The sequence below is a fragment of the Natrix helvetica genome (assembly GCF_964273705.1).
Source record: "Natrix helvetica genome assembly, chromosome: 1".
Taxonomy (NCBI): domain Eukaryota; kingdom Metazoa; phylum Chordata; class Lepidosauria; order Squamata; family Natricidae; genus Natrix; species Natrix helvetica.
The window spans coordinates 113,568,227-113,593,671 of NC_138548.1; the positions used below are offsets into that span (position 1 = coordinate 113,568,227).

General features: G+C 41.1%; 1 protein-coding gene and 1 long non-coding RNA gene across 3 annotated transcripts in view; one reads left to right on the forward strand and one right to left on the reverse strand.

Moving 5' to 3' along the window:
* PNPLA2 (patatin like domain 2, triacylglycerol lipase) overlaps nucleotides 1-20,172 on the reverse strand; it is a 57,265-nt gene extending 37,093 nt beyond the window's left edge. Inside the window, exon 1 of the mRNA XM_081970261.1 lies at nucleotides 19,700-20,172. Coding sequence (XP_081826387.1) covers nucleotides 19,700-19,886 — 187 coding nt within the window. The 5' untranslated portion in view covers nucleotides 19,887-20,172. The remainder of the gene's footprint in view (nucleotides 1-19,699) is intronic.
* Nucleotides 20,173-20,241: 69 nt separating this feature from the next.
* LOC309401326 lies at nucleotides 20,242-24,895 on the forward strand. 2 transcript variants are annotated; one of them, XR_014176768.1, is made up of 3 exons: nucleotides 20,242-20,360; nucleotides 22,816-22,980; nucleotides 24,214-24,895. It is a non-coding gene; the product is annotated as an uncharacterized lncRNA (long non-coding RNA). The 2 variants fall into 2 exon arrangements; XR_014176769.1 differs by lacking the exon at nucleotides 20,242-20,360 and adding an exon at nucleotides 20,436-20,483.
* The last annotated feature ends 550 nt before the right edge of the window (nucleotides 24,896-25,445 follow it).

Below are 25,445 nucleotides of genomic sequence, written 5' to 3' on the forward strand. Positions count from 1 at the left end.
ATAAAGATACAAAAACAAGCACTGTACAAAACCAAAATGAAAATAAGTACCATACAAGAGCGCCTGATGATAAAGGGCGTTGGTACTTACCTGATATGCCTCTTCTCATAGTGGGGGAGGAGTATCCAGGATGGGTTGACTTTGTCCTCTCATTGATTGGGCTGTCAGGTAAGCTTTTTGGGCCACGCCCTGGTCAACAGGTACCACCCAGTTATCGGCGAAGAACCTTATCCGACTCGCTGGGTCATCCACTCCAGACTTTATCTTAGTTTCAACCTTTATTTCTTCAACAGAACAGCTCAACCATCAAACATAATGCCCATGTTACATAACCATATCAGGGAGGGGCTGGATACTCCTCCCCCACTATGAGAAGAGGCCTATCAGGTAAGTACCAACGCCCTTTCTCCATAGTGAGGGGAGGAGTATCTAGGATGGGATGTACCAAAGCTTGCACGTCCCTAGGGAGGGTTACCCATGTTAAGAGCTCGAACAAACTTTATGCCTGGTGAGGCGTCAGCTCCGCCCTGTACGCAGCCTGCAACACCCTACGCTTGAATGAAACCTCTGCAGAGGCAAAGGAGTCCAGTTTGTAGTTCCTCACGAATGGTGATGGGGAAGACCACGTAGCTGCCCTACAGATCTCTGTCAATGAAAATGTTTTCCGCTGAAAACCCCTGGGGTTGTACTGGGGCTTCTGTTGGCCTGTTGCCAAGCTTGGCAGATGTCTTGGCCTTGAACAGATGGGATTTGTACAAAGAGGGCTGGAACAATCCGGAGAAGGTAGGTTTGGGAAGAGGCATGTCTTCGTCCTCAGAGAGACTATCCTCTCTGATTTTGCCCTCTTCGGAATCTGAATCGCTGTCCCTCTGAGAGGAGGCAGCTGATTCTGGAAAATCTTCCTCTAGCCCTTCCGAGACTCTAGGCACGGGGGCTGCCTGGGTCTGCATCTGTGGCTGCTGAAAGGTTCCTGCCATGCACTGCTGGAAGGCCTGCATCATCATATCCTGGAAGTTGGGCATCCCTGATGTGGGTGGTATTCCCGTCCCTGTGCCAGCAGGTGTGGACGGGAAGGGCTGTGGCGAGGGTCCCGCTGCTGTGGGGCGTGGGGGTGATTGCCATCCTTGTGCAGCCCCCCAGATGCCCGAGGTATCAAAGGGAATCCTCACCTGTGGAGGGGGTTCCCCATCTGCAGTCCTGCCAGGAGAAAGAATCCCTGGAAATCCTTCCCCAGCTTCCTGGCCAGGGGTAGCCCTCTTGTTGCTGGCCTTGTGGCAAATGCGCTCCAAGGCTCAGTGCCTCCGCCTTTCGTATTTGGAGCCAGGCTTTGGGGGCTTGGAGCTGCAGCCTGCCTCTTTGGCCCCCTTGGAGGAGACGTGCTTTCTCTTTGCCTTTGCCTTGCCGCCTCCTCTTCCCTTAGCAGCCTCTGTAGCAGGCTCTGACCTGGTTAGCTGCTCCTCTGCTCCTCCAGTGGGCTGCTGGCTGCTGGGCTGGAGGCCTGAGTCTTGCCGGCATCCTCTGTGCTGCTGGGCACCGCCATCTTGGATCACGTGGTTCCAAAATGGTCTCCGGCTCCAAATTTAAAAAGTTCCTCTCCCTGGGAACATGTGGAAGCGGCTTGTGCCTTTGGGGCTGCCGCGTGGCTTCCGCTGCCGCTGGAGAGCTCTCTCTCTCTCGCTTCCTCTGCTCTCTTTCGAGCTTTGCGAGCTCCTGTGGGCCGCTATCTCTCTCCGGTACTTGCAGGCAGGCGCAGCACTTCGCTGCGTTTAAAAATGCCGCAGTTCGCCGCTCAACCCCCTGGGGGGAGCAGCGGAACGCTCTGGCACTGCCTGAGCCTCTCCGACGTGACTGCCTTCCCGAGGCTTCCAGGGGAGCGTCCCCTCACCCACAGTCTCGATTAGTGCCCTAGGTCTCTCTTTATGACCTGGGCTGCACGTTACCCTGAAGGGCTTGCTGCGCGTGCTCTCTCTCTCTCTTCCCGGTCAGGGAATCAGCCAAGAGCCAGTTACTCACTCAGGCAGGGAGGCAGCGAATGCAATCAAGTTAACAGTGAGTTCAATCCTTTCTTTAAATTTTTCCAGGAGCTTGGGATGATCACAGCCGTCCGTTGAGGGGCTGAGTCGATAATTGGGTGGTACCTGGTGACCAGGGCATGGCCTAAAGAGCTTATCTGACTCAGACCTATCAATAAGAGGACAAGGGCAACCCCTCCTGGATACTCCTCCCCTCACTATGGAGAACAATGCATTCCTATCATCTATAATTCCAACCAATGCACTGGAGAAGAGCTTAGTCCTTATGGCTCTATAGCCAACAAGGATGGAACCATCCAAACCTGGAGGAGGAGACCTCATTTCCTACTGAAAAAATGGGAACCAAAGACAAAGTTGTGCAAAGGCCCTCCTGACCACAGCTGCCACTTCCTCTGAGCCAAGGAGGATTTCCAAATTTTTGAGAAGGGGGCAGATTACCACTGCTTTCAGAGCCTGTAAACACACTCACCGTCTTGAAAAGACACCTTTTACCACCACAGGGATCCAGCTACATGTTGCTTGCCTGGATGCCTTGGACCAGCCTGAAGGGGCATGAAACTAAGACACAGATGGACAAGCTGACAGATCCAAGGACAGATCCCTGCCACTCCCTGGGGGTCAAACTCTTCCCAGGTAACTATTATGCTAGATATGCCTAATTAACATCCAACTCAGAATGAATCTAAATGATTTTGTCCAGGAAGTGCCAAAAATAATCCTCACAGAAGTCTTGCTCTTTCAGTTTCTCCTTATCCAGGAAAGATGGTCACCTTAAATAAGGTCACTGAATGACATTTGCAGACTGAATAACAGCAGAGAGCATTTGACTGCTCTTATGCCAAAGAGCTCTGCAGGATGCACAGAGACAGCACACCCACACGCCTCCAATTCAATCTAAGGTGCTTATTGGCTGCCCATTCCAGCTATTGGCTAAGGTCTCAGTAGAATCCGAGCATACCAGAAGAATAACCACAAACTCCTTCTAATATCCAAAATACACCTGCAGACTAATCCAGCAGGTCTTCCTTCCTGCAGGACAGGGTAGACAACTCGAGGATTAACAGTGAGTAATCTATCTACAACAAGGGTGTAATAGCAATATCCCCCAACTACAGATCACATTGCCACTGCCCCAAGACAAAAATCAGAACTGGCATGTTACCCCTTGCGTATGTGAGGTATTTGATTATCTAGGGCGGCTCCATATTTGCCATGGAGGCCACAAACAATATTTCCAATTCTATGCCCTAGGAAAGAAAAATTAAGTTTCCAAAGATCACAAGCTTGGAGAACTCTATTGCCAATCCAGCTATGGCATCCAGCATCTTAGGTAGAAAAGCAGCTCTGCAACAGGCAGGTTGGTACAGTAACAGCAATCCCATCTGATCCCTTAGAACCAACTTCAAAAAGTCTTGTGGCCCGCCAGCGTTGGATAGTGAGGAGATTGGGGAGGAACATGGGCCAGTCCTGGCATCTGGGGGAGGCTCTGATGGAGGCTCTGTGTTGGAGGCAGAGAGGGGGCCAGAGCCATATAACAGTTATCAGCCCCCTTCAGAGTCAGCATCAGTGAGGCAGACAAACAGCTGGAGCCTGTTCCCAGTGTGCGCATGCAGAGTTGCCAGATGAAAAGAACAGGAGTCAACTTGGGAGTAAGGCCACAGGTGGACGATGAATAGCCCCTCCCAGAGGAAATAAAACAGGAGCGAAAGGGGACTGGAGTTTACAGGATACAATTAGTTCGATTAATTGGTTTATGACTCTCCGAGACTCCTTTCCAAGTTTTGCAGATATCAGCCTGGCAGCTCTCCAAGCCAGTTAAGGTCTGTGACTGTAAATCCTCCCTTGAAAGACTTTGCTGTATGTGAATGAGCAGAATTCACAATAAATTAATAAAAGGGATTTTTGTCGGAACAAGGACAAAATGTTCTTGGGAAGCCTAGGTCAGAACAAAAAGGGTCTTATATCCATATCTGCAGAGCAGCAGTTCTGAAACTTCCAAAAGTTTTTTTGCTACATTGGCTATGCCCTGCCCATGTCTTGGTGTTACAACCGATGCCATACCTAAAACCCAGGTGGTCAAATTTCTGATACAAGCACCCTGTGATGGGTGCTTTCTCTCCAGATGCTTTCTCAGATGCCTCTCCAAATGTCATTTTAGAGGAAGATGAACCAGTCTCAGGCACTTCAGGAGGGGAATTGGTCAATGGCTCCCAGCAGCTGGCTGAGAGTCATCTGGCTGAAATCCAGCTGCAGGAGGAGGACAGCCCTGAAGCTTCAGGTGGGAAAAGCACGTAGACATAGCCAGTTAGTGATGAGGATGAGGAACTGCCTTCTGCACCTGATCCCAGAACCAGAGGTGGGTTTCTGCCAGTTTGGCCCGGATCAGGCAAACCGGTAGTGGCAGCAGTGGGAGGCTTCACCCACTCGTCCGGATACTTGGTTTGACTTAATTGGGACAGTTCTGGGTTTTGAGTGAAGGGAATTGCTGGGGAATATTAATGAGCCCACTAACCCACCGTTATGTATGTATGAGTGAATGGAACAGCAACCCCCCCCCCTTCTTTCCCTAATATCCCTAATCAAATCATAAATGCTGGGGAATTTATTATAAGCCAACTTGACAGTGTATAGTAGCAGCTAGGAAGCAGAGGAAAGAAGAGGACTGGAACAAATGGTTGGCATTAAACCCAGAAGCTACATTCCCTGAAAACACTCCATCCTCAGGCTCCTGCCCTATCTCCCTTTGCCCATCCCTTTGCCCATAGTAAGAAGTGTATGGATGTCCATGTTGACTCTAGATCAAGGCAGTTGAAGTCTAAAACATCCACGGGGCATCAGCTATAGGATTATGTAGATGTAGTTGCCTATGGGATAGATTTTCACATGCGGGGGGTCGTGCACGCATGTGCAGGGGATGGAGCACATGCAGGGGTCATTTGTGCATGCTCGTGGGGTGGGGCGCACAGGGGGTTAGGTGTGTGCGGGGCAGGTGGGTGACATGTGCATGTGCAGGGTGGTTACATGCACATTGCATTACGGTGTGGACGCTTTCGGCCCACAGCAACAAAAAGGTTAGCCATGACTGGTCTAAATTGTTCTTGTTTTAAAGTTTTCTCCCTTCAGAGTTTCCTGTGCTCTTCAAACCCATAAGGCAGGGAAGAAGGCGATGGGAGAACGTTCTTTTCTTTTCTAATACAGAAAAAAAGAGGTTGGGAGGCCGCGGCATATTCAACTCTTTGTAAATCCAACATGCAGGTTGACTTTGTTACGTAAAGAGTTATTTTTAAATTAAAAAATAACTGTGCAAATATTCCCCTGTGCAAAGATAGAGTTCTATGAAAGAGAGTTCTTAGAAAGCCTGGCCCAGAGCCATCTTTGCATTTCTTTGTTCCCACAGAAACTAACCCAAATGTTATCTGGGCAAAGCAACTTCAGCCTAGCAAGGGATTTCAAGAGTTCTGTGCTATCTGCAAATGAGTTAATATCTGGGGAAAAGAAATAAGATGCAACCGAGCATGTCTGACAAACTGTCAGCTTCTACTGCGCACTATCTGTAAGGTGCTGGCCTTAAAACAAGGACTAGTCCCACTTTAGGCAAGAAAGCTAGCTGGCCAGTCCCTCTTCTCTCTCAGCACAACCCACCTCACAGGGTTGTTGTTGTGGTGTGTAAAATTCCTCTATCACACACCATACAACCATTACAATGTAACAATGTCTACTTAGAACTGTTGTGAATAACTTCTTTATCTTTCCCCCCCTATTTTTCTTCAACTTATTTTTTGTTCCTTTTTCATTGTTTTTTTTTCTTACTTTATATTAGTTTGCATTAGTTTTTATCTTCTTGTTTCAAACTTACAAAAAACTATATACCAACAAATACACAGTGTAACATTTTACGCCTCTAAATAAGTGGATGCAGTTAGAACAGGGATCCTCAAAATAAGTAATAACTGACCTCCAAGGTTGCCTATCCAAAGAGTTGATAAATGTCTGGGGGTCAACAGGTCAATAATGTAAAATTGGTTGGAGTTAATTAATCTTTGGGAACCATATAGTGCTCCATGGCAGTCCCTAGTCCTGAAAGTGAGATGAATGGCAAGATAGTTTATCCGGGGTTAGTACACCTGTGAGAGTGGCCTTGAATTGTCTCTATCATCTCTGTGTTATTGGCCTCATTTACCAGCATGCTTTGCACTGAGACCTTCCACACACCCCTTGTCTCTGTCATCTCCCCTGTCTTAGGAAGGATATACATACGGTACCATGTAGTATTCCTGTTTGTTTGTTTGTTGATTTATTTATTCCCACCTGATCAGTCTCCAACCAAGTATCGGTACCTTTGTAGATGCTCATCAGATGCATCCTTCCCATTAATTATATCATCCATTTCAGTAAAAACAATGCTAAATCTTGTATTTTTCAAATTTTATAACCCACCCATTTTCCTGAAGTGATTGTTACCCATTATTGTATTCTTTCTGTTATTATTCATAGTACTATTGGTGAAGGTCTTATTTTATTTTCATATAATAAATATTTGAAGGTCAATGAGCATGAAGCAGTCAATGAGTTTGGAACAAAGTCCCAGAGTTAGAACCACACAACTTTTTTTCAGTGCAATAGACTAAAACCACTGAAACACCAAACACCTGTAATGCACCACTGCGCTTTGTGATGAGAATCTGTTGCGTGAAGTCATGTTTTGCTTAATCATGGCTCAATAAACTATAACTTATAAGCTTTGTAGTAAAGTCATAACAAATTGTTTGATCTTCTCAAAAGAAATCACAGTAGTGATGGGTATCTGTTGCAATCAGGCTGTTGAAAAGACCAGAATGATCAAGGGCATGCAACAAGGAGGTTTAATCATGCCTGTGTATAAGGCAGCAGTTACATTAAATGACATAGGCATAAAGGACACTTGAGGAAATACTGATGTCTGAAGCCCTGATTTAATGCTTCTTAGGTGTCCATGTGCCCCAGCCACAAGGATTTTATCACTGAAAAAAATCAGGGTAGCCTTGGAGCAAGCTGGAATGGTCTAAACTTATATGGATGGGAGAGGTGGAATATTTTAGTTATTCATTCTACATTATAATTTTGCAACTAGCATTATTGCATGAAAGAGAACTCAGTGAAAATAAACCAAGACATTTACAGTGCCAGTTTGTCATACCGCCCTTTTCCTTTTAGTTTGGATTTGCTGTCTTCAGTAAACACAGAGTAACCAAAATATTTGTTATGATGCAAAACAATATATTTGTTGAAAAAAAAGAACAACTAAACTCAATCTAAATCATCGACCTTTCATCATAAAAATACTTGAAGATTCCTTTAAAAAGTCACCAGCAATGTTTCATCAACTCAAGGTAGAAACCTAGTGGAATATTATATTTCAATCCTTACTGGGTTTGTTTTTTAATGATCAGGTTTTATAGCAAACGCCATGAAATAACTAAAGCATAATCCAGCGACACAAAGTGAATATTCAAGTTTGATTCTTATTTTAAAAGGAAAGTTACATTCACGGCATCTTTAAATGAAAAGATAGAGTAGTAACTACATATACAGTAGTTTCTAAATCAATGAATACAGTAGTTCTGCACTGTTTTTATTCTTATTACTTTATAAGTAACTCAAGATTGTAAACATACCTAACACTCCTTCCTTCTCCTATTTTCCCCACAATAGCCACCGTATGAGTGACTGGCCTGAAGTCACCAGCTGACTTTCACGCCTAAGGCAGGACTAAAACTTCTGGTTTCTAGGCCAACACAACACATCAAACTGGCTTTCTGGATTGATCATGTCCTTCAAATACCTGAAAGGATGTTACACAGAAGGTCAGAACCTATTCTCTAACTCCAAAGTGCGGGACACAGAATAATGGATGTAAAGAAAGCAAATTGCCACTGACTGCTGGGGAAATGTCCTAGCATAAGAACAACTGAATAACAAATACTGATAGAATTTACAGTATTGCAGAATCTAATTTCCTACATAATGTTGCAGTCTCATATAAAGAGAGTACTAAGACCAATAATGCAGTGGTGTGATTCAAAAACTTTTACTACCAGTTCTGTGGGCGTGGCTTTGTGGGCGTGGCAGGGGAAGGATACTGCAAAATCTCCATTCCCTCCCCATTCTCAAAATTTCTACCACCATTCTCCAGGACCTGTCAGAACTGGTTGAATATCAATTCTGCAATAATGTGACTCACATATTTCGGGGAAATGCCAAGATTGACAGCAATTTCCCTTTCAATTATCTCCAACTGTCTTTAGTCAGTTCATCAGCTTTTGTCATGTGAAACTCATCGTTTTCTGTCAGAGATCATCCATTTTCTTCTTGAGTCACACAAATCCACCCTTCACAGTTTACAATCTGTATATTTTTGGCTCAGCGATGTACAATAATCCTATCAGCACAATCATCATCAACAACCTTCGTTTGTAGGTGAATTTGAACTGGAGGAATTTCTCCAGCAGTTAAAAAAAAAGTCAATTACGGTGCATTGTTTAAAAGACACTGACAAGTACTCACTGGAGGCTTTGATTTTACAAACAGTAACAACATGTTTTCTCACAGCAACTTTCTGTCAACTGAAGCGAAAGAAATGCTAAAGAACATGTCAGAGCTCGAGAGCATTTGAGGGTAACCTATAATATTGGAAGCGGGTTGAATATTTCATTCAACCCCCAGATGAAAGGATCCGAATAATAACTACACAAAAATAAACAAGAAGCTCAAATCTTAGAGTTCATTATGAACAACAGTAGCCAGTCAAGAAAAAGTGTCTAATGAGTTTAATTAGCTTTTCACACCGTCCTAATTTATACAGGATACAATACCCTACTGTTGGATTGTAGTTGGTTAAGAGTGATACAGAAATCACTTATAATGAGACATTTTATGCAAATCAGTTAATGTTACCTTGGGCAGTTCTTTTATTCTAAGGGCTAATAATTGCCGTTCAAGCTTTGGATGGCTTCAGATATTGTGTTAAAAATTCTTTCAACAATGGTTTATTGAATAAGCTACAATGCCTGAGTTTACATAATGTCATATTTATTTATTTAACAATATTGCTAGGCTAACCCACTCCAAATAGATTGTGGGCCGCAAATAAAACAATAGTACAATTAAAATGAACAAATATTAGAATTTAAAAAATTGCCAAAACCAAGCACCATGAGATTTCCTATTCAGGGACTTGCTTATGAAAAGTAGATCTGCGTGTATATTGGGAAAGATGGAAGGAGGAAGCACTGAGAAGTACACCTCATGTCAGTGTTTGTCAATCCTGGCAACTTTAAGATATGTGGACTTCAACTCCCAGAATTCACGAGCCAGCATGCTGGCTGGAGAATTCTGGGGGTTGATGTCCACACATTGTAAAACTGTCAAGATTGACAAACACCCCATATTCTGCCCCATATTCTTCAGAAAGGATAGGTGGGACTTGCAAACTTGCAAAGTCTCAGGATGATCAGGCAGGTCAATTCTATTCTGGCAAGGTCTAGTCATGGATAAGGTAATCCAGTGATGTGGAGGGCTTTTAAAATGTGAATCAAGAGATCAGTGAGGTGTTACTGATAGTGAGATAGTGGAAAATGGAACCCACCCTTTAAACTTGCACTCAATATCTTAATTCTGCAGTTTTGCCAAACTAATCAGTATTAAATTCACCCATATTAAATCATCATGGTTTGTAAAGTATGGCTTGATATCATGAGAACCAGTTTATTGTTTTATGATCTATTCAGTTAATGTCTAAAATAAACCATGACTTAGCTTAATATATAAACCTAGCTATTATGACTGTGCATTGCCCAAGAATTTTTAATGATCTAGGTTTCATTCATTACATTAATTTAATGTTAGATGAATGGGAATATTTGTACCCAATGGCCATTTTTAATGGCATGTAATAGCCATTAAGAAATAAGTTCAGAGTCCTTGCATTACAATGTATTCCAGAATACATAAAGCATACTTTAAAATGCTTAAGGACCGGATTGCTTTGTGATCTTAAATCCAAAATAAACTTCTTTCTCAATGGCAAGAACTAAAAAGCTGCTATCTCTGGAATAGAGACTTTTACTGCTAGGCCATGCCACATCATCTTGCCAAAGATATGAGTGAATCATATATTGATAACATTTATTTGATTACATGCTTATAGACCAATGTACATAATTTATCATAGAGGAAAATGCATGCTTCAGTAAATACCCTGCCCAGTCTCTGATTGCTAATTTGTGCTCTCCCCATCTGCCAATGTATATGCACTTTCAGAAAGTTTCTCAGCTGCTGCCTTGAAAGATAACACTTATCTAAGGCAGCCCAAAGCTTCTTCCAGTATACAGAGGAGGAGGAGGAGAAGTGTGTCTGGAAGGTTTTAGAGAAAGTTCAGTGATACAATCAAAAGGACTACTTGATGGTTACGTTTTTAACAACCTGAAATCCAGGATCCCATTTTAAGCCAATCCGCAGCAGTGAACTAAAGTTAGTACCCTCTGTTTACATTTCTTTTTGTCGCAAGCTTTTAAAAAGACTAATAAAATAATCCTCTTTAGAAAGAGGCATAATTCAATTATAGGCTCTGTCCCAACAGCAGAAGTCTGGTGCCAAATGGGTCTCTGAAATGACTTGGCTGGCGAGCTGCAAGTTAGATCAGATGGACTTTTAGACTAATTCTAAAGGTCTCTTTTTATATTCTCCAATAACTAGCATCCTCTTTCAATACTTGTTCTTGGCATATTATATTCCAGAGCTTTTTAAAACACAGTGATACATGGACAGGTACGATATTTGAAGTGATAGACATTTAAAATTATAACAAGCTTTAGGCTTAAAAATGCTATCTGTTTCTATCTCATCCTACTATCAAGACAGGAGAAATTTAAACAATGAGCTACAAACACAGATCTAAGTGTAAATATTGCAGTAAGAATTGCTATAGTACTAGAGTAAGAATTGCTGGTGGAAACCAGGCAGACATATTTCTTGGCATAATCAACTTGCTAGCTTGTTTCATATATCAACTTTCACTCCCTCTGGAATTCAGTCCTCTTTGCCCTTACATAAAGTGCTTACACTTACACATTAAGTCCTACGGATTATATTTTAACTTTGACCCAGTAGTGCTGGGTTACTGAAGCTGAATGGCCCAACAGTGAAGTCATAACTCAGTTTTTAATCTTCTAATTTTGAGTAGACAAGTGGATTATTACACTAATATGGTATTCTTGAAACTGATTAAGAAAAGACCTATTAAGCTTGAGGTGTTCTTGGAAATCGACTTTTTCTCAATTCATTTTGATCTGCTTTTTGCATGTGGTTTGTAAAAAACAAACAAGCCATACAATACTGGTACCTTTATTTTGACAGCAAAGTTCAGGAAGGACAATGTTGTTCCTTCACATCCATGAACACAGGAAGTTTGGATGGGGACAAACAAAACATTGCTCTTTAGTGGTTCCACTCTTTGTTTTCAAAATTTATGCTGAACGATGTCTATAAAAATTGCTTTGGGTATTTCCAAGATTACACTGCATTTATGCCAGCTTTGCCCATAGGTTCTGTTATTTCTGCCCACAAATTGAAAGTACATAACCTGTTACATCTGAGAGTTTATCAAATCTTTCCGATTTCTTATGTGTACTTTACAGTATTTCTGTCAGGTAGGAAAAAAAGATTCATGTCTCAAGTCTCATTAATTTCACCTCAGGCTAAGCAAATGTTCTGCTCAGAAATAAATCCAGTTGAATTTTCCCCCTTCCTAAAAGATCTTGATTACAGCTGCAGTTCTTAAACATACTTAATTGCTAGGCCTTTCCAAGTCAGTGAATCTTGCTAAATTTCAAAGTAAAGCATTTGGGACTGCATTGGTATTTTTGGAGGTTCTCTAAAAGCACCAAAATATCATTTTAAGGAGAGGATGATAATAATTGTTAGCCTCAAGTAACCAGAGCAAAAAGCACAGCTAATACCAGCCTTATGAGGAAAATTGCTTCCTTATCATCTAACGATATAGACCTGATCTCAGAGTAGCCAGTACTGAGTCCGGATCAAGACTGGAACAAAAGGTCTTGAAGAAGGCACTAATAAAATCTTCCTTACGCTCTCCTAAGTAAATATCTGTGGAATGTCAAACAACTTTATCATACCAAGCAAATATGCAGCCTTCTCTATTGCAGGGTGTAGAGGCCATATGTGCATGAATTCTCACTACTGAGAATGTCCTTACATGCTTTAATGCTTTTGCTGACCACCAAGGATTAAAAATCTTAAGAAGGCTGGCAAGATTCCCTCAAATAACGTATTGACAATGTCTGATTGTAGTAAACAGTAAGTGCTTTTTTTTGTCAAACAGGACCTGATCAGTCACATATGATCAGGGTGAGTTCCTGCCAGTTCTAACCTCTTCTATAGAAGAGGTATCACAAATCTACAGCGCTGTTTAGAACCGGTTCCAGCTCCCTCCCCCCGCCCGTCCGCACATCATCAAGATGAAGAGCGAGAGGAGGAATTCTGGGAGTTGAAGTCCACAAGTCTTAAAGCTATCAAGTTTGAACACCCCTGGGGTTTTTTTTTCTAAAGGGTTAGGGGTGCAAGGGTCTTGCAACTTGACAGCTTTAAGACTTGCATGCTTCAGTGCCAGAGTTCCTGAGCCAACATGACTGGAGGAAGAATTCTGGGAGTTGAAGTCCACAAGTCTTTAAGACTTGCATGCTTCAAATGCCAAAGTTTCTGAGCCCACATTTGGGTTGCCAAGCAAGAGCGTTGTTAAATGAGTTTCACCACATTTTACAAGTTGGCCATGCCCACCCAGTCACCTGGCTGGCAGGCCACTCCCACCTGGTCACATGGCCGTCAAGCCACTCACAGAAAGCAGGCCACACCTACAGAAGAGGTTCTAAAAAAATTTGAAACCCACCACTGCATATGGTCCTTTAGAAAAGGGATTATTCCTCATCAGTGTACTATGGTTATATTTGCAATTGAATTGCCCATCAACCAGCAAACAGAAGGAGCAAGAATTTGGAACACATCAGCACATGTGCACAGGTGCTCTTGAACTTATTCAAGGAGCTGCATCCTATAAGCTTGTCATGAGCCCAAACCATGCACTTTATGATACGTAAATGTGGTAAACCCAGTTCATAGACTGGGAATAGACAATCTGGTACTTTACAAAGTTTGCAATCATTGTCTACTCTGGCTAAGCTTTCATAGCTCTGTTTCTAAACATCTAGCAGTTTATCCCTGCCACATACTTTTTCATGTTGGGCAATTGTGTAAATAATGTTACTCATCTTTTGGGGGAACCCCTCAATTGAAAATGGCTGAGAGGAATTATAGGAGGGAACAAAAATACTTTTGAGAGCTTAGGAAGATAAAACTGAAAGCTGTGTGGAAATGTCCTCAGTCTGCCAAATAAAAGTTGAAATAGGACAAAAGATATGCAAGAAGCATTTGAGGTATTTTAAGTATCTATTATTCAGTATTTAAAAATATTAAAACTATTTGTAGCTCTACATTTTTTGTTTCACTTTTTGGAAGAAAGATATGAATTCTGCAGACATACTCATATTTTCTGAGGAGATAAAACTTGCTTAATTTCTGTAAGAGATTTTGACTTCTGATGAGAACTGTATTCCAGCACTATGGTAGCTAGTTTTAACAATTTTGTCTAATAATCTTTTCTCTACCGCAATAATTAATTTTCAAGATTATGAATTGTATATTTATTTCTTCCAAAAAGGGTGGTTACTCTATGAGTACAACAGACTACTCAACCAAACCACTGAATGACAGTGATGCAATTTCTCCCTGAGTTTAGAAAATCTGAGTCTTAAACCTCTCACAAAGAACCCATTAAATATTTTAAAAGTCCAAATACATCAAAAACAAGCCCAATCCTATACCTTATGGAGATATGAGTCACATATCATAAATGTCATTTAGTTTTAGTTTAGTGCCAGATATGAGTTAGGGCAAACCTTAGCTTTGTATAGCTATGAACACTGCTATTTTTTATTTATGTAGCTATGAACTCAGTCATTACTTTAATCAAGTAAAACCTTGATTTACACTTGCCTATCTTTACTAGGTCCTAATGCACACATATTATCTTTCTCTTACAACCACAGAAGCATAGTCTAATTCCACACTGATGCCCTCTGCTATATTTTACATCTTGTTTATATAATGCACATTATGAGGATCAACTAGCAGGGTTTTTCAGCTAGATCTGCCAATAATTTCATCCACTGCTTATGATTTTTAAATATCCAGGACAATTCCTCATATTCATAAATAACATATTCTGTTGGGGAGGGGAGAGAAACTATATTCAAGAGATAGACTTAAGCAATGGAAATTGCCTATGGAAATACAAAGAAAATAACAGATAGTTTTACCATCTGTGCTTCATCTTAATTATGAATTTCCTTCCACTGGCAACCATTAATATTTCCTTTTATCGCTGCATCTCAAAAACATTCAAGTAAATATCCAATAACTAGTTATTTCTGTTGTTCATAGGAAAATTATATTTGCATCCCACATGTGCAACTTAAAAAAATAAAATGAAGCTACTTCATTAGGGATCTCATTCTTCAGGTGCCTTGTTAGTTGCTTAGCTTAACTCTTGCTAACACCTCTCCCTATTCATATTTACATATACATGCTTCAGCACTCATTAAAGACAGTGCAGTGTAAATTGTTGGACTAGGAGTGAGGAGACACAGATTTTAATTCCTTCCAGGCACAGAAACTAGCTGGGTGATCCTAGGACTGTCAGACTCTTCATCAAAATGACTGGCACTATCATTGCTACATCATGTATTGACAGCTTCCCTGTAAACCAGAAATGTGCAATACAAAAACAAGCAGACACTACATCTTCGTTGGACAATACTAGGAAAACAACAACAATAACAACTTCAAATCTCACCGCGTTCAGTTCAAATGCCACATGCTTTTAAAAACACCTTTGTGAATATTGTATTTAATGTCCCAATCCAAGCTTTTAGATAACATTACAAACTACATCTCTAATCACCCCCAAGAACCTAAACACTCTAGGAATTACAGAAGTTGTAGTCCATATGGGCTATGGGATGTACATACATGTTCCCTACTATTTTAAGCAGTACTACAGCAATTAGGCAGCATATGAGATTGCTGCATTTATTTATTTATCTATCAAATTTATTCAACTGCCCATCTCACAAAAGGCAACTCGGGGTGACATACAATTGAATAAAACAATATTAAAAAACAATCATTAAAAATAAACATTAACATATTAAAAATTTAAACATACAGAACAAGGCTTGGAGAGAGTGAATATATCAACCACAGGGGAGTCATTTAAGAATGTTTCCAGTTCTGCATTAATGGTACATCATGTAAACCAGGGAGATCCAACCTTGGCGACTTGTGGATTTCAACTCCCAGAATTGGATAGCTGGGGAATTCTGGGAGTTGATGTCCACAGGTTTTAAAGTTGCCAAGGTTGGACATCCCTGATGTAAGCTATTCTTATTTGCAAAGACTAATTCCCTCTCCTTTTTTGCAAGCTTCAATAATTCAATCAAGATGAATAAGCAATTCTGGAGAAGAAAACTCCCTAGACCTGACCTTTCCTAGATATTGGACAGCTTAGGCTGCTTTGACAAATTTCCACCCTCTGCTTGCTCAGCACTTGCACTCAGTGCTGACAGGTGGAGGAGATAGGAAACAGGTAAACTCTTCTCAGTTCAGAGAAACTCCCATATCATACCTGAGACCCTCCATTCCCATCAAAGGCAACTGGAGCTCACCTATCTTCTTTGTAAATTGAGCAATAACAAAGTAGAATAATGATTGAGATGATTACATAAGTATCATAAAGATCAATGGAATCACTTGCCTATCACCGTGAAACATGTTTATTTCTGGGGAATAAAGTAGGTCATGCCTGGCATTTCAGGCTGAAAAATCTTTCTCCAGAAATGTAGATGCAGTTAATATTATTATATAATATATTAAATATTAAAATCAGCATGGCTTGCCCGAGGCAATACAGAGTGTTATATAACTGTTTTTACCCAGGCCAAGCTAGTTAACCACCATGACTCCTGCCCTCATAATCTTATTAACTGGATTATTGCAACTTTCTTCACTAGTCCTGCCTTAGAAAGTAATTCAGAACCTACAAAATGATGCAATCTGCTAAATAAGTACAGTAAATGGGGCTGCTAAGGGAAACCATGTTACATTGATTCTACTCATAGGCACATACCGCCTATGAGGTATGGAGGGGGGGGAGAGAAGAATTCAGGATTGCTTTACTGCTAAATTCTTAAAAGATCAATTCTAATACCATGGATTAAATCATAAGGACAGGCCTTGCTCAATTGTTATCTATGGGCTTCGCCCATAGAAGAGGACTTTCTTGGTGATTTCCCAATTTAATGACACTCTCCTATGCTATACTGGTCCCTATACTATAAAGCTTCAGGGGAAAGTCCAAAACATAGTTTTTCTCGCAGCATTTGCTGAAGAATTTAATTCCTGAGCCACAATGTCACCAAGATATTATGGATTATGAGTATTTCCAGGAAGCAATATTCTTATTGGGCTTTCCTCTCTATATGTATTCCAGATTTTGTGAACTTTTCTAAACTCTTTCTGGTAGGAAAAACAGTATGAAATCAATAATAATTAACCCAGTAGCCACTATGCTCAAAGAGCATATGCCACAATACATTTAATGTGTCATACGCAAGGCCGGATTTTCCTATAGGCTAACTAGGCTTCAGCCTAGGGCCTCAAGATCAAGAGGGGCCTTTTATTTTTATTTATTATCCGTGCCACATTTTTTATAAAGGTTAGTACCAATTACAACATGTTTCATTTAATATATTGATATATATCACAGTAATGATGCATTTTATTATCTCTCATGTAATTTACAAACTTAAAAATGGGAGGTGAAAGGGCGCCATAAGTGGAATAGCCTAGGGCCTCTTTTCATCTAAATCCGGCCCTGGTCATACGGCATTATTTATGTCATTATGAATAATGCCCTTCTCTGCATTTTTCAGGAATCATGAATTCAAGTTGCTTTTGTGCTTGTCAAGATTCCTTTCTGCAGCTCCTTTATAACAAATGAAATTAGAACACAGAGAAACAACAGAAGACTTCAGAATAAATTTTCCGTGGATTGCAGTAGGCCCCATAAAAGTATACAAGCAACCAATTTCCTACTTGGACCTCTCCCTTATGATAAGAAAGGGTTTTTTTTTCATGTCCTTTAATAATTCTCAAATTGAGGAATATGGAATGGAGGGAAAGTTAGAATACTTTGTTCTATATTTGTAACCCTCCCCTTACACTAGAAGGATCACACATTAGCATCAAACCTTCCAGAGCATTCTATGGCAACTGGTCAGCAGGTTGGAAGCTAACTACATCCAAGAAAAAAAAATAGAACACCCTGTAATTCCAAAACATAGCAGCGGTCATGGGAGAAAGAGGGAAAAGTTCACAAGCAGTTTTAGAAGGTGACAATACAGAAATGTAACCAAGAAGCTTCTCAAAAGCCAAGCTACAGATACTAGCTACTTGATAGTAGGTTTAGGTTTAGGTTTATTAAATTTAACCTCCAAAATAAATCTGTTCTTTTCATAAAAAAGAAAGGCCGAATTCTTGACTTAATGTTTGTTAGATCTACCTCATCTTTCTCTCAAAGGAAAGCGAAACATATAAAGATAGGTTTTTGAGCAATAAAAATATTAATTATAAGTAAATAAGTACTCTACCCAGTTCTTTCAAAAGAAACGTGGATGGGACTGATATAGCCATTCACCAGTCTCATCCAGACATTAACTAACTACTTCAACTTCTTTGGTCGTTGTGTGAATCAAAGCAACCCATGGTTAGTCAATTAATATCCACCCAAATTTATTAGAGAGTTAATTTACTTGATTTATATTTCTCTGATGTGAAGAAGGTTGAAGCCTTTTTTTATATCTTCCTTTTTGTCTGCAAATGCTTGTGATCCCTTCCCTGGAGGCAGAGAAGATAACTGGGGACTCATTTATGTTATGTTATATAATGTTTCTAAGAAAAAAAGTGGAGATGAACAGGCCTAAATTCTCCTCTCTCTGCCATACCATGGTGCCAAGCACATAAAAAAAAAGAATATGGAGAAAACTCGCTATACAACTCCTTTATACAATTTGCATTTTGCACATTGATACCCATACTGTTCTTGGGCCTACTGAGCTACAGTCCTGAATAATGGAATAACTCCAGTAAGCAGATATCTAAGTTTTTAAAATTATCCACTAAAATTTGTACTGTATATGTCAGGATATACAGGATTACGGTTCAAGGCTCTCTAGGCAAACATGGCAGAAAACATCAAGGGTGAAGAAAGGAATTGAACAGCAAACAGTAAAACTTTAGGAACACTTTAGGATAGCTTCTATATACTCTATATACACAAACACATAATTCCCACCATCTATTTCTAGCTCCTACTAATGTAACCACTGCAAAGCAAAGCTCTCCTTTAGTTTATGTTTAGTGAAATTACAATGAAAAATTGCAAAGTGAAAGAAAGAAACTACCCCTGAAAGAAAATATCTATAAATGATAGTTCTTGCTGCCTGCTGGGGAAAGCTTGGAAGCAACCCTCAAATGATTTAAAACAACAATTATGAAATCTTTTTGTATTCCTGACCCTAACAAAGACCAAAGAAGCATGTGCTGTGGGAGAAAATATCATGTAATAACTTGTTGCATAGATTTGTTTCCTTAGAGCCTGAATACAATGAACACGAAAAGTCTACATTTAACAAGAATCTATCATTAGTGTAAGTAAATCACTTTGGACATTTAGAAGAGCATTTATTCTTACCCACCTATCTCCCTTTGAGATAAAATAACTACATGTCCCATAACCAGATCTGAGGAATTATACCCTGTGCATGTATGTATACATTCCATTCTCTCCCTCAAATAATATAATGATTCATGTAAGGGCAGGAATCATAGCATATACCAAAGCACAGCAAATACCTTTTTAACATACAGCACTGCACTGGGCATTGCAATGGTCTGACTCAATAGTTAAGGACTCATCAATCAATTCTTAATAATTATAATGTATAAATATAATTTGCTTACTTCTGATTTATTAGTGGGAGAACAAATATGTTATGTGGTGTGTAACATGGGACAGCGCCAACCCAGCCAAACTTGTCTTTTAATAATAAGGTAGGCGAACAAGTGTAAACGACTTTGCTAGTGAGAGCAAAGTATTAAAACAAGTCACCCTTCCGCAAAACCTCCCCCCCCCCACCTCCTGAGTTGATCTGGTTTTGAAAAAAAGCACCCACTTGGTGGATCACAACAAGCCCTTCATACTTCAGCACTAAAGGTGCACCAGAATCTTTCCTAAATCGATTCCCTCCCGATCCAACACGCGAGATAGGGAGGAAGGGACGGTGGCTGCGGGATTGTGGTCTTGACAGCGGCCAGGAACAGGAAAGGGCAGAGAAGGAAGCTGCCCCTCAAATAACAAGGGATTTCACTATTTCCCACCATCACCACCACCACCACCCGAGTAGGAAAGATGACCCCCCCCCCCCGCGATCCCTTACCTAGGCAGGCACCCGAAACAAGGGCTGTAGCCGTCAGGGCTCCGGCCGAAGCGCCATAAATCTTTTTGGCATTCGCCACCAAGAAGGGGGCATGCTCTTGAAGGCAACTGGCCACCCCGATGTGGTAGATCCCGAGGAATCCGCAACCGGCGAAGGAGATATTCCAGGTGGTGCCCGGCGGGTACATCTCCTCGCCTCCCCGCCACCAACTAGTCGCACGCCCGGGTGGAGGCGCGCGTGGTGGTGGTGGAGAGGGGGGGACCACGGCTGGGAACGGGAGAGCGCCCGAACCCAGCAAGGTGTCCACGGGTGGATGCGGGCAAGGCAAAGAGGAGGCTCGGAGCAGCTCCCAGACGAGCCACCGGAGGAGTTGCCTGCCCTTCCGGGACTATGGTTCACCTCACTCTCCGCGCCGGCTTTTTTTTTTCCCCTACTGCTCGGTCGCCACCCTCCTTTCCCCGGCTTCCTCCGCTCTTCCTCCAATCGCCTGCGCCTTAATCAGCGGCTGCTGGCTGAGGAAACGCTATATGAGGCGCGCTGCTGCTTGCGGCGGCGGGGAGGAAGAGGAGCTAGGGGTGGTGACAACCTCCCCTCCTCAAACTGTCCAGGGAGCAAACAAACAAACAAGCAGCGCCAGTCCCGGCTGATGGCTGCTGCGTAGGTAACGCCACCCAGTCCGGGGCGGAGTCCCGAGCCTACAAGTCTGGCGGGAGGAGTGGAGGGGAGGGGGGGGAGAGGGAGTCCTTCGGGGACTCGCCGGCGGGCGGGTACAACGACGACGCGCGTAGGGGAATTCTCAGAAAGCCGGGGGCGTTCCGAGGCGGCAGCCAATAAGGCCGTAGAGCAAGCTGGGCAATCTGTATTCCTCGAGGTTGTGACTGGGTCTGCCGCCCTTTGCGACCCAAATTAAATGTATTTAGTGGTACCTTTTGTCTCCTCCCCCTCCTCCTCCCCGGGGTCCTGCTTCCTAGCGTGACTCTTATGCGCATTGTGACGTCCTTTGCGACGTTAGCGGTGGAAGAGGAAGAGTGCGTGGTCTGTGGAGGGTTGGAGTGCTCGCCGCCTTTTATCTTTCTCGCATTGAATGAAATTTCATTTGTTTCTGTTTATTTTATTTATTTTGGTTTGTCAAGGTTGTATGTAAAAACAAGTATAAGCATGAATGTAACATATAAACATATAAGTATATGTATGTATACATAAGAAATGAGTACAAATAAATGGGAACTGTAGGACAAGGATGGTAAGCACGCTTATGCACGCCCCTTACTCCCCCCAATCCTTGCAAGGTAATTTTTAGTTCCCTCAATACTGGGTGAATTCAATTTCTGGTAGCTCTAGGAAGCCGGGCCGTGAACAATACAGTATCTGTCGGTCAGCAATACAGGTAGTCCTCGACTTACAACCACAGTTGAGCCCAAAATTTCAGTTGCTAAGTGAGACATTTGTTAAGTGAGTTTTGCCCCATTTACGACCTTTTATCCAGAGTCGTTAAATGAATCATTACAGTCGCTAAGTTACCAACATAGTTGATAAGTGAATCTGTCCCCTCATTGATTTTTGACCTGTCAAAAGGTTGCAAAAGGGGATCACATGATCTTGGGACACAGTAGTGGTCATAATGAACCAGTTACCAAGCATCTGAATTTTGATCACGTGATCATAGGGGATGCTATAAAGGTTGTAACTGTGAAAAATGGTCATAAGTCACTTTTTTTCAGTGCCATTGTAATTTTGAACGGTCACTAAATGAACTGTTGTAGGTCGAGGACTACCTGTATCTGGAGGGTTGCAGCAAGAGGGCCTCCTGGATGAAAGAGAATTAATGGTGAATTTAATTGCTCAATGGCAATTAAAAGAGAATTAATTGCCATTGAGCAAAATCAAATAGTTTTCCGGTGAATAAGGGCTAATCCCAATTAATCTTACTATGGATCACATTGTGTACATGATGATAAAACTTGCTCCCCAGAAAATAAGCACACATAAGTAGTGCTTACAAAGTAGTATAAGATCTTCTAGCACACAGTACATCATGTACTTAACATTGTGACATTGATTAGTGGAGGTGGGGGAAGAGCTGTGTTAGTCTGTGCCCATAATATAAACAAAGTCTAATTAAATTGCATAATCTTGAAGGTACTACCAAATATAATGTCCCTTTTTCTGACATATTTACTATCAGTAGTGTCCATTTTGTCAAGTCAAATTGGATATTCTGGAAGGTGCTTACAGCATATTAATGGAAATAAGTAGGAGAATACCAGCTGCTTTATGACTTATTAAGTGATCTCTGCATTTTATAGACCAGCAGTTAAATAAGTCATGACTGAAAGCTAAAAACTTCATTTTCCTGGAACTTAGAAGAACCAAGCTGATTCAGAATCCTCATGCAGCCATGACATGTTAAACTATTGTTTGTGGAATGAACCATAGTTATCACAGTTTACATAATACACTCCTAAGCAAAGGACATTATAATTTGGTGAGATATGTGAACCACCACCAACAGTCTCTAAGATTAGTCTGCTTCAAGTCATTGTGGCGATTAAATTGAAAAGACAATCGTGTATACTGTTTGAGACCCTGTAAAACAGGGGTGTCAAATTCGCGTCACATTGTCGTTATGCGGCATATCACGAGTTTATCCCTATGCTAAAATGAGGGTGGGCGTGGCCAGTGTGTGATGTGTTTGACAACCCTGCTATAAAAGATCAGCTTAATGTATAGTTTTTCCCCCAACTCAAATATTAATTTAAGAAAAAAAGAAGCATCTTGCTATTTCATCCCAGCGTTGAAGTACAAGGTTTAAAAATGGCTCCTTAGTCTTCTAGTCCTACAGCCAAATACTGAGACTTGGAATTTTACTAGAAACCAGATGTTGAGGAATAAGGGGTGGCAAAGGATTATTATGTTTTCCACTTCATTTAGTAATTGAAGATTGATGCCCTAGGGCCTAGGGCTAGGCTATTATCAAACGATTTATTTTATTCCTTAAAGGAAGACTGGGTTCTTTTCCTCTGAAAATTGGTAAATAGCCTTTGATTTGTTGAGAAAAAGATTATGAAAGATGATGACAGTTTTATTTTGCTATGTTCTAATCTTCCTTTTTCTAGCATTCAGAGAAATGGCTGTCAGAGATGATGTATTTAGAACACATATCTTCTACTTGGATGTTCCAGAAGCTAGAATGTCTCTTGATGGTTTCCCCCACTTACCCTTCCTCAGGGGACTGTTCCTACGCAATCAGAGGGGGTGAAATGGAGATCTATAATTTCCATGTAAGCCTAATCTTTTTTTTCCCTAGAAAAGATTGAAATCCATGGGGATATAGCTTTTATTTATTTCTTGAATATTATATATGGCTGAAAGAATAACACGGCATAGTTCTTTATGACTGAATTCATTTAGAAACTTTTTGAGCAACTCCATAGTTACAATAATAATAATACAATAATAATACAATAGTAGAGTTGGAAGGGACCTTGGAGGTCTTCTAGTCCAACCCCCTGCCTAGGCAGGAAACCCTATACCATTTCAGACAAATAGCTATCCAACATCTTCTTAAAGACTTCCAGTGTTGGGGCATTCACAACTTCTGGAGGCAAGCTGTTCCACTGATTAATTGTTCTAACTGTCAGGAAATTTCTCCTCAGTTCTAAGTTGCTTCTCTCCTTGATTAGTTTCCACCCATTGCTTCTTGTTCTGCCCTCGGGTGCCTTGGAGAAAAGTTTGACTCCCTCTTCTTTGTGGCAACCCCTGAGATATTGGAACACTGCTATCATGTCTCCCCTAGTCCTTCTTTCTCTTAAGCTAAACATACCCAGTTCCTGCAACCATTCTTCATATGTTTTAGTCTCCAGTCCCCTAATCATCTTTGTTGCTCTTCTCTGCACTCTTTCTAGACTCTCCACATCTTTTTTACATCGTGGCGACCAGAACTGAATGCAGTATTCCAAGTGTGGCCTTACCAAGGCATTATAAAGTGGTATTAACACTTCACTTCAGTTAGGTAGAACTAAACTAGTTACAAGTGAGTAGCATTGAACCGCAGAAAATTTTGGAACTCCACTGATTTAAAAGTAATTATTCAGCCTTTAGCCCTCTCTCTTTATAGTTGGGTCTTAATAAAATTGGAAGATCAGGACTACCATCTTAAAGCAGTAATAGACAATCCACAGACCACAGATGGACCACTAATTCCATGTTTGCATCTTTAACCTTCTATCAAAAATACATTGTTGGCAGTCAGGATCCTGCTGGAGGTATTCCAATGTTGGTTCCACAATAAAGTCGCCTTATAGGCAATAAATATATTTATGACTTCCAATGTGCTCCTGGAATAAATGATGTCTGAAGTGAAGGCGAGTCAATTTAAAGAGTGGGCAGAGGTCCAGCAAAGCCCAGGAAGCTTTTTTTTTTAAGTAACCCAACATTTTCCTCTTTTTGACATGTGCTTTTAAAAGGTGAAGGATCCTCTCTATTTAGCCTGGGTTCTTTCTCTTCCATCACAGGAGAAAGGAATCTCCTCTCGCCGGCTTCTACAAGAGAAGAACCTGCCACTCCAGTCCTGCCTAGAATAAGGACTAATGAATCAGAATCTAGGGAAGTGTGGTGAATTGGGAGGATTAAAATATGATGTTAGGGGTTTATCTTAGCTACTGGTTTGTAACAAGTTTTATTTTGTTTTACATATATTATGTGTTTATGAATACAGGACCTTCTTTCTGGTAGAACATTTTCCTTTCTCCTTTCCTCATCATTTTAATGCTGAACTGGTCCCTTAATTATTATTATATATGATAAGTACCGGTACACATTATAACTAGTACATAATTCTGTAAGAGAAGTAATCTTACATTAGATGCCTTGCAACAGAAATGAAAGATGGAAAATCTTTCTCTACCAAAAGACAGATAGGAAAAAATTTGCCCTATAGGAAAAATGATGATCGCATCTTATTAAGAGATTCCTTCCTCAATTTTGAGAGACCAACAGTTGAGACTGTGGAAGAAGGGCTTGGGCAGTAATGGCTAACCTTTTTGTCGTTGCGTGCCGAAAGCGTGCGTGCCCATGCCCACACCCATAATGCAATGTGCATGCCCCATTTTGGGCCTAGCAGGGGGCGCGGCCGAAGTCAGAACAACACGATGTGTGATCTCAATGCTCTGAGATCGCAGTCGACACTTTTGCCACGGGGGGGGGGGGTGTCCAAACGGATCCAAACTGTCCCGAAGAGACAGTGAACAGGAAGAATACGTCTTGCTGATCTCGGGGATATCGCAAAATCCCTGAAAGAAGCAAGAGAAATTTCTTCAAGCCGGTGATAAAAAATCCAGCCAAGGCTGATGAAGTCGGGGCGGCCCCAAAATGGAAGGAATGGAAAGTGAAAGTGTTTCCAGCAGGTGAGGAATCCTTATTGTTTTATAGGAATCCTATAAAAACTTAAAAATTGATTTAAATTGAAGAAGAATCAACCGGCGAAATTAAACCTGTAATGGTTCTGGACAGTGGCTATCCCATTTTTTTTATATGCTATCTTCATGGATGGAATCTTTACAAGCTTTTTAAAATGGACGGATCAAGTCTTCTTTTTCCACCTTTTTTTTCCCTGTGATTTATAGACCAAAGCTTTCCTCTTTCATCGTTATGAGTATTTTTTTTAATTCATTTAAAGATTGGACCTTTTTCTAATTTGAAATACAAAATAGATATAAAAAAGAAATATCTTAAAAGCACTACGTGC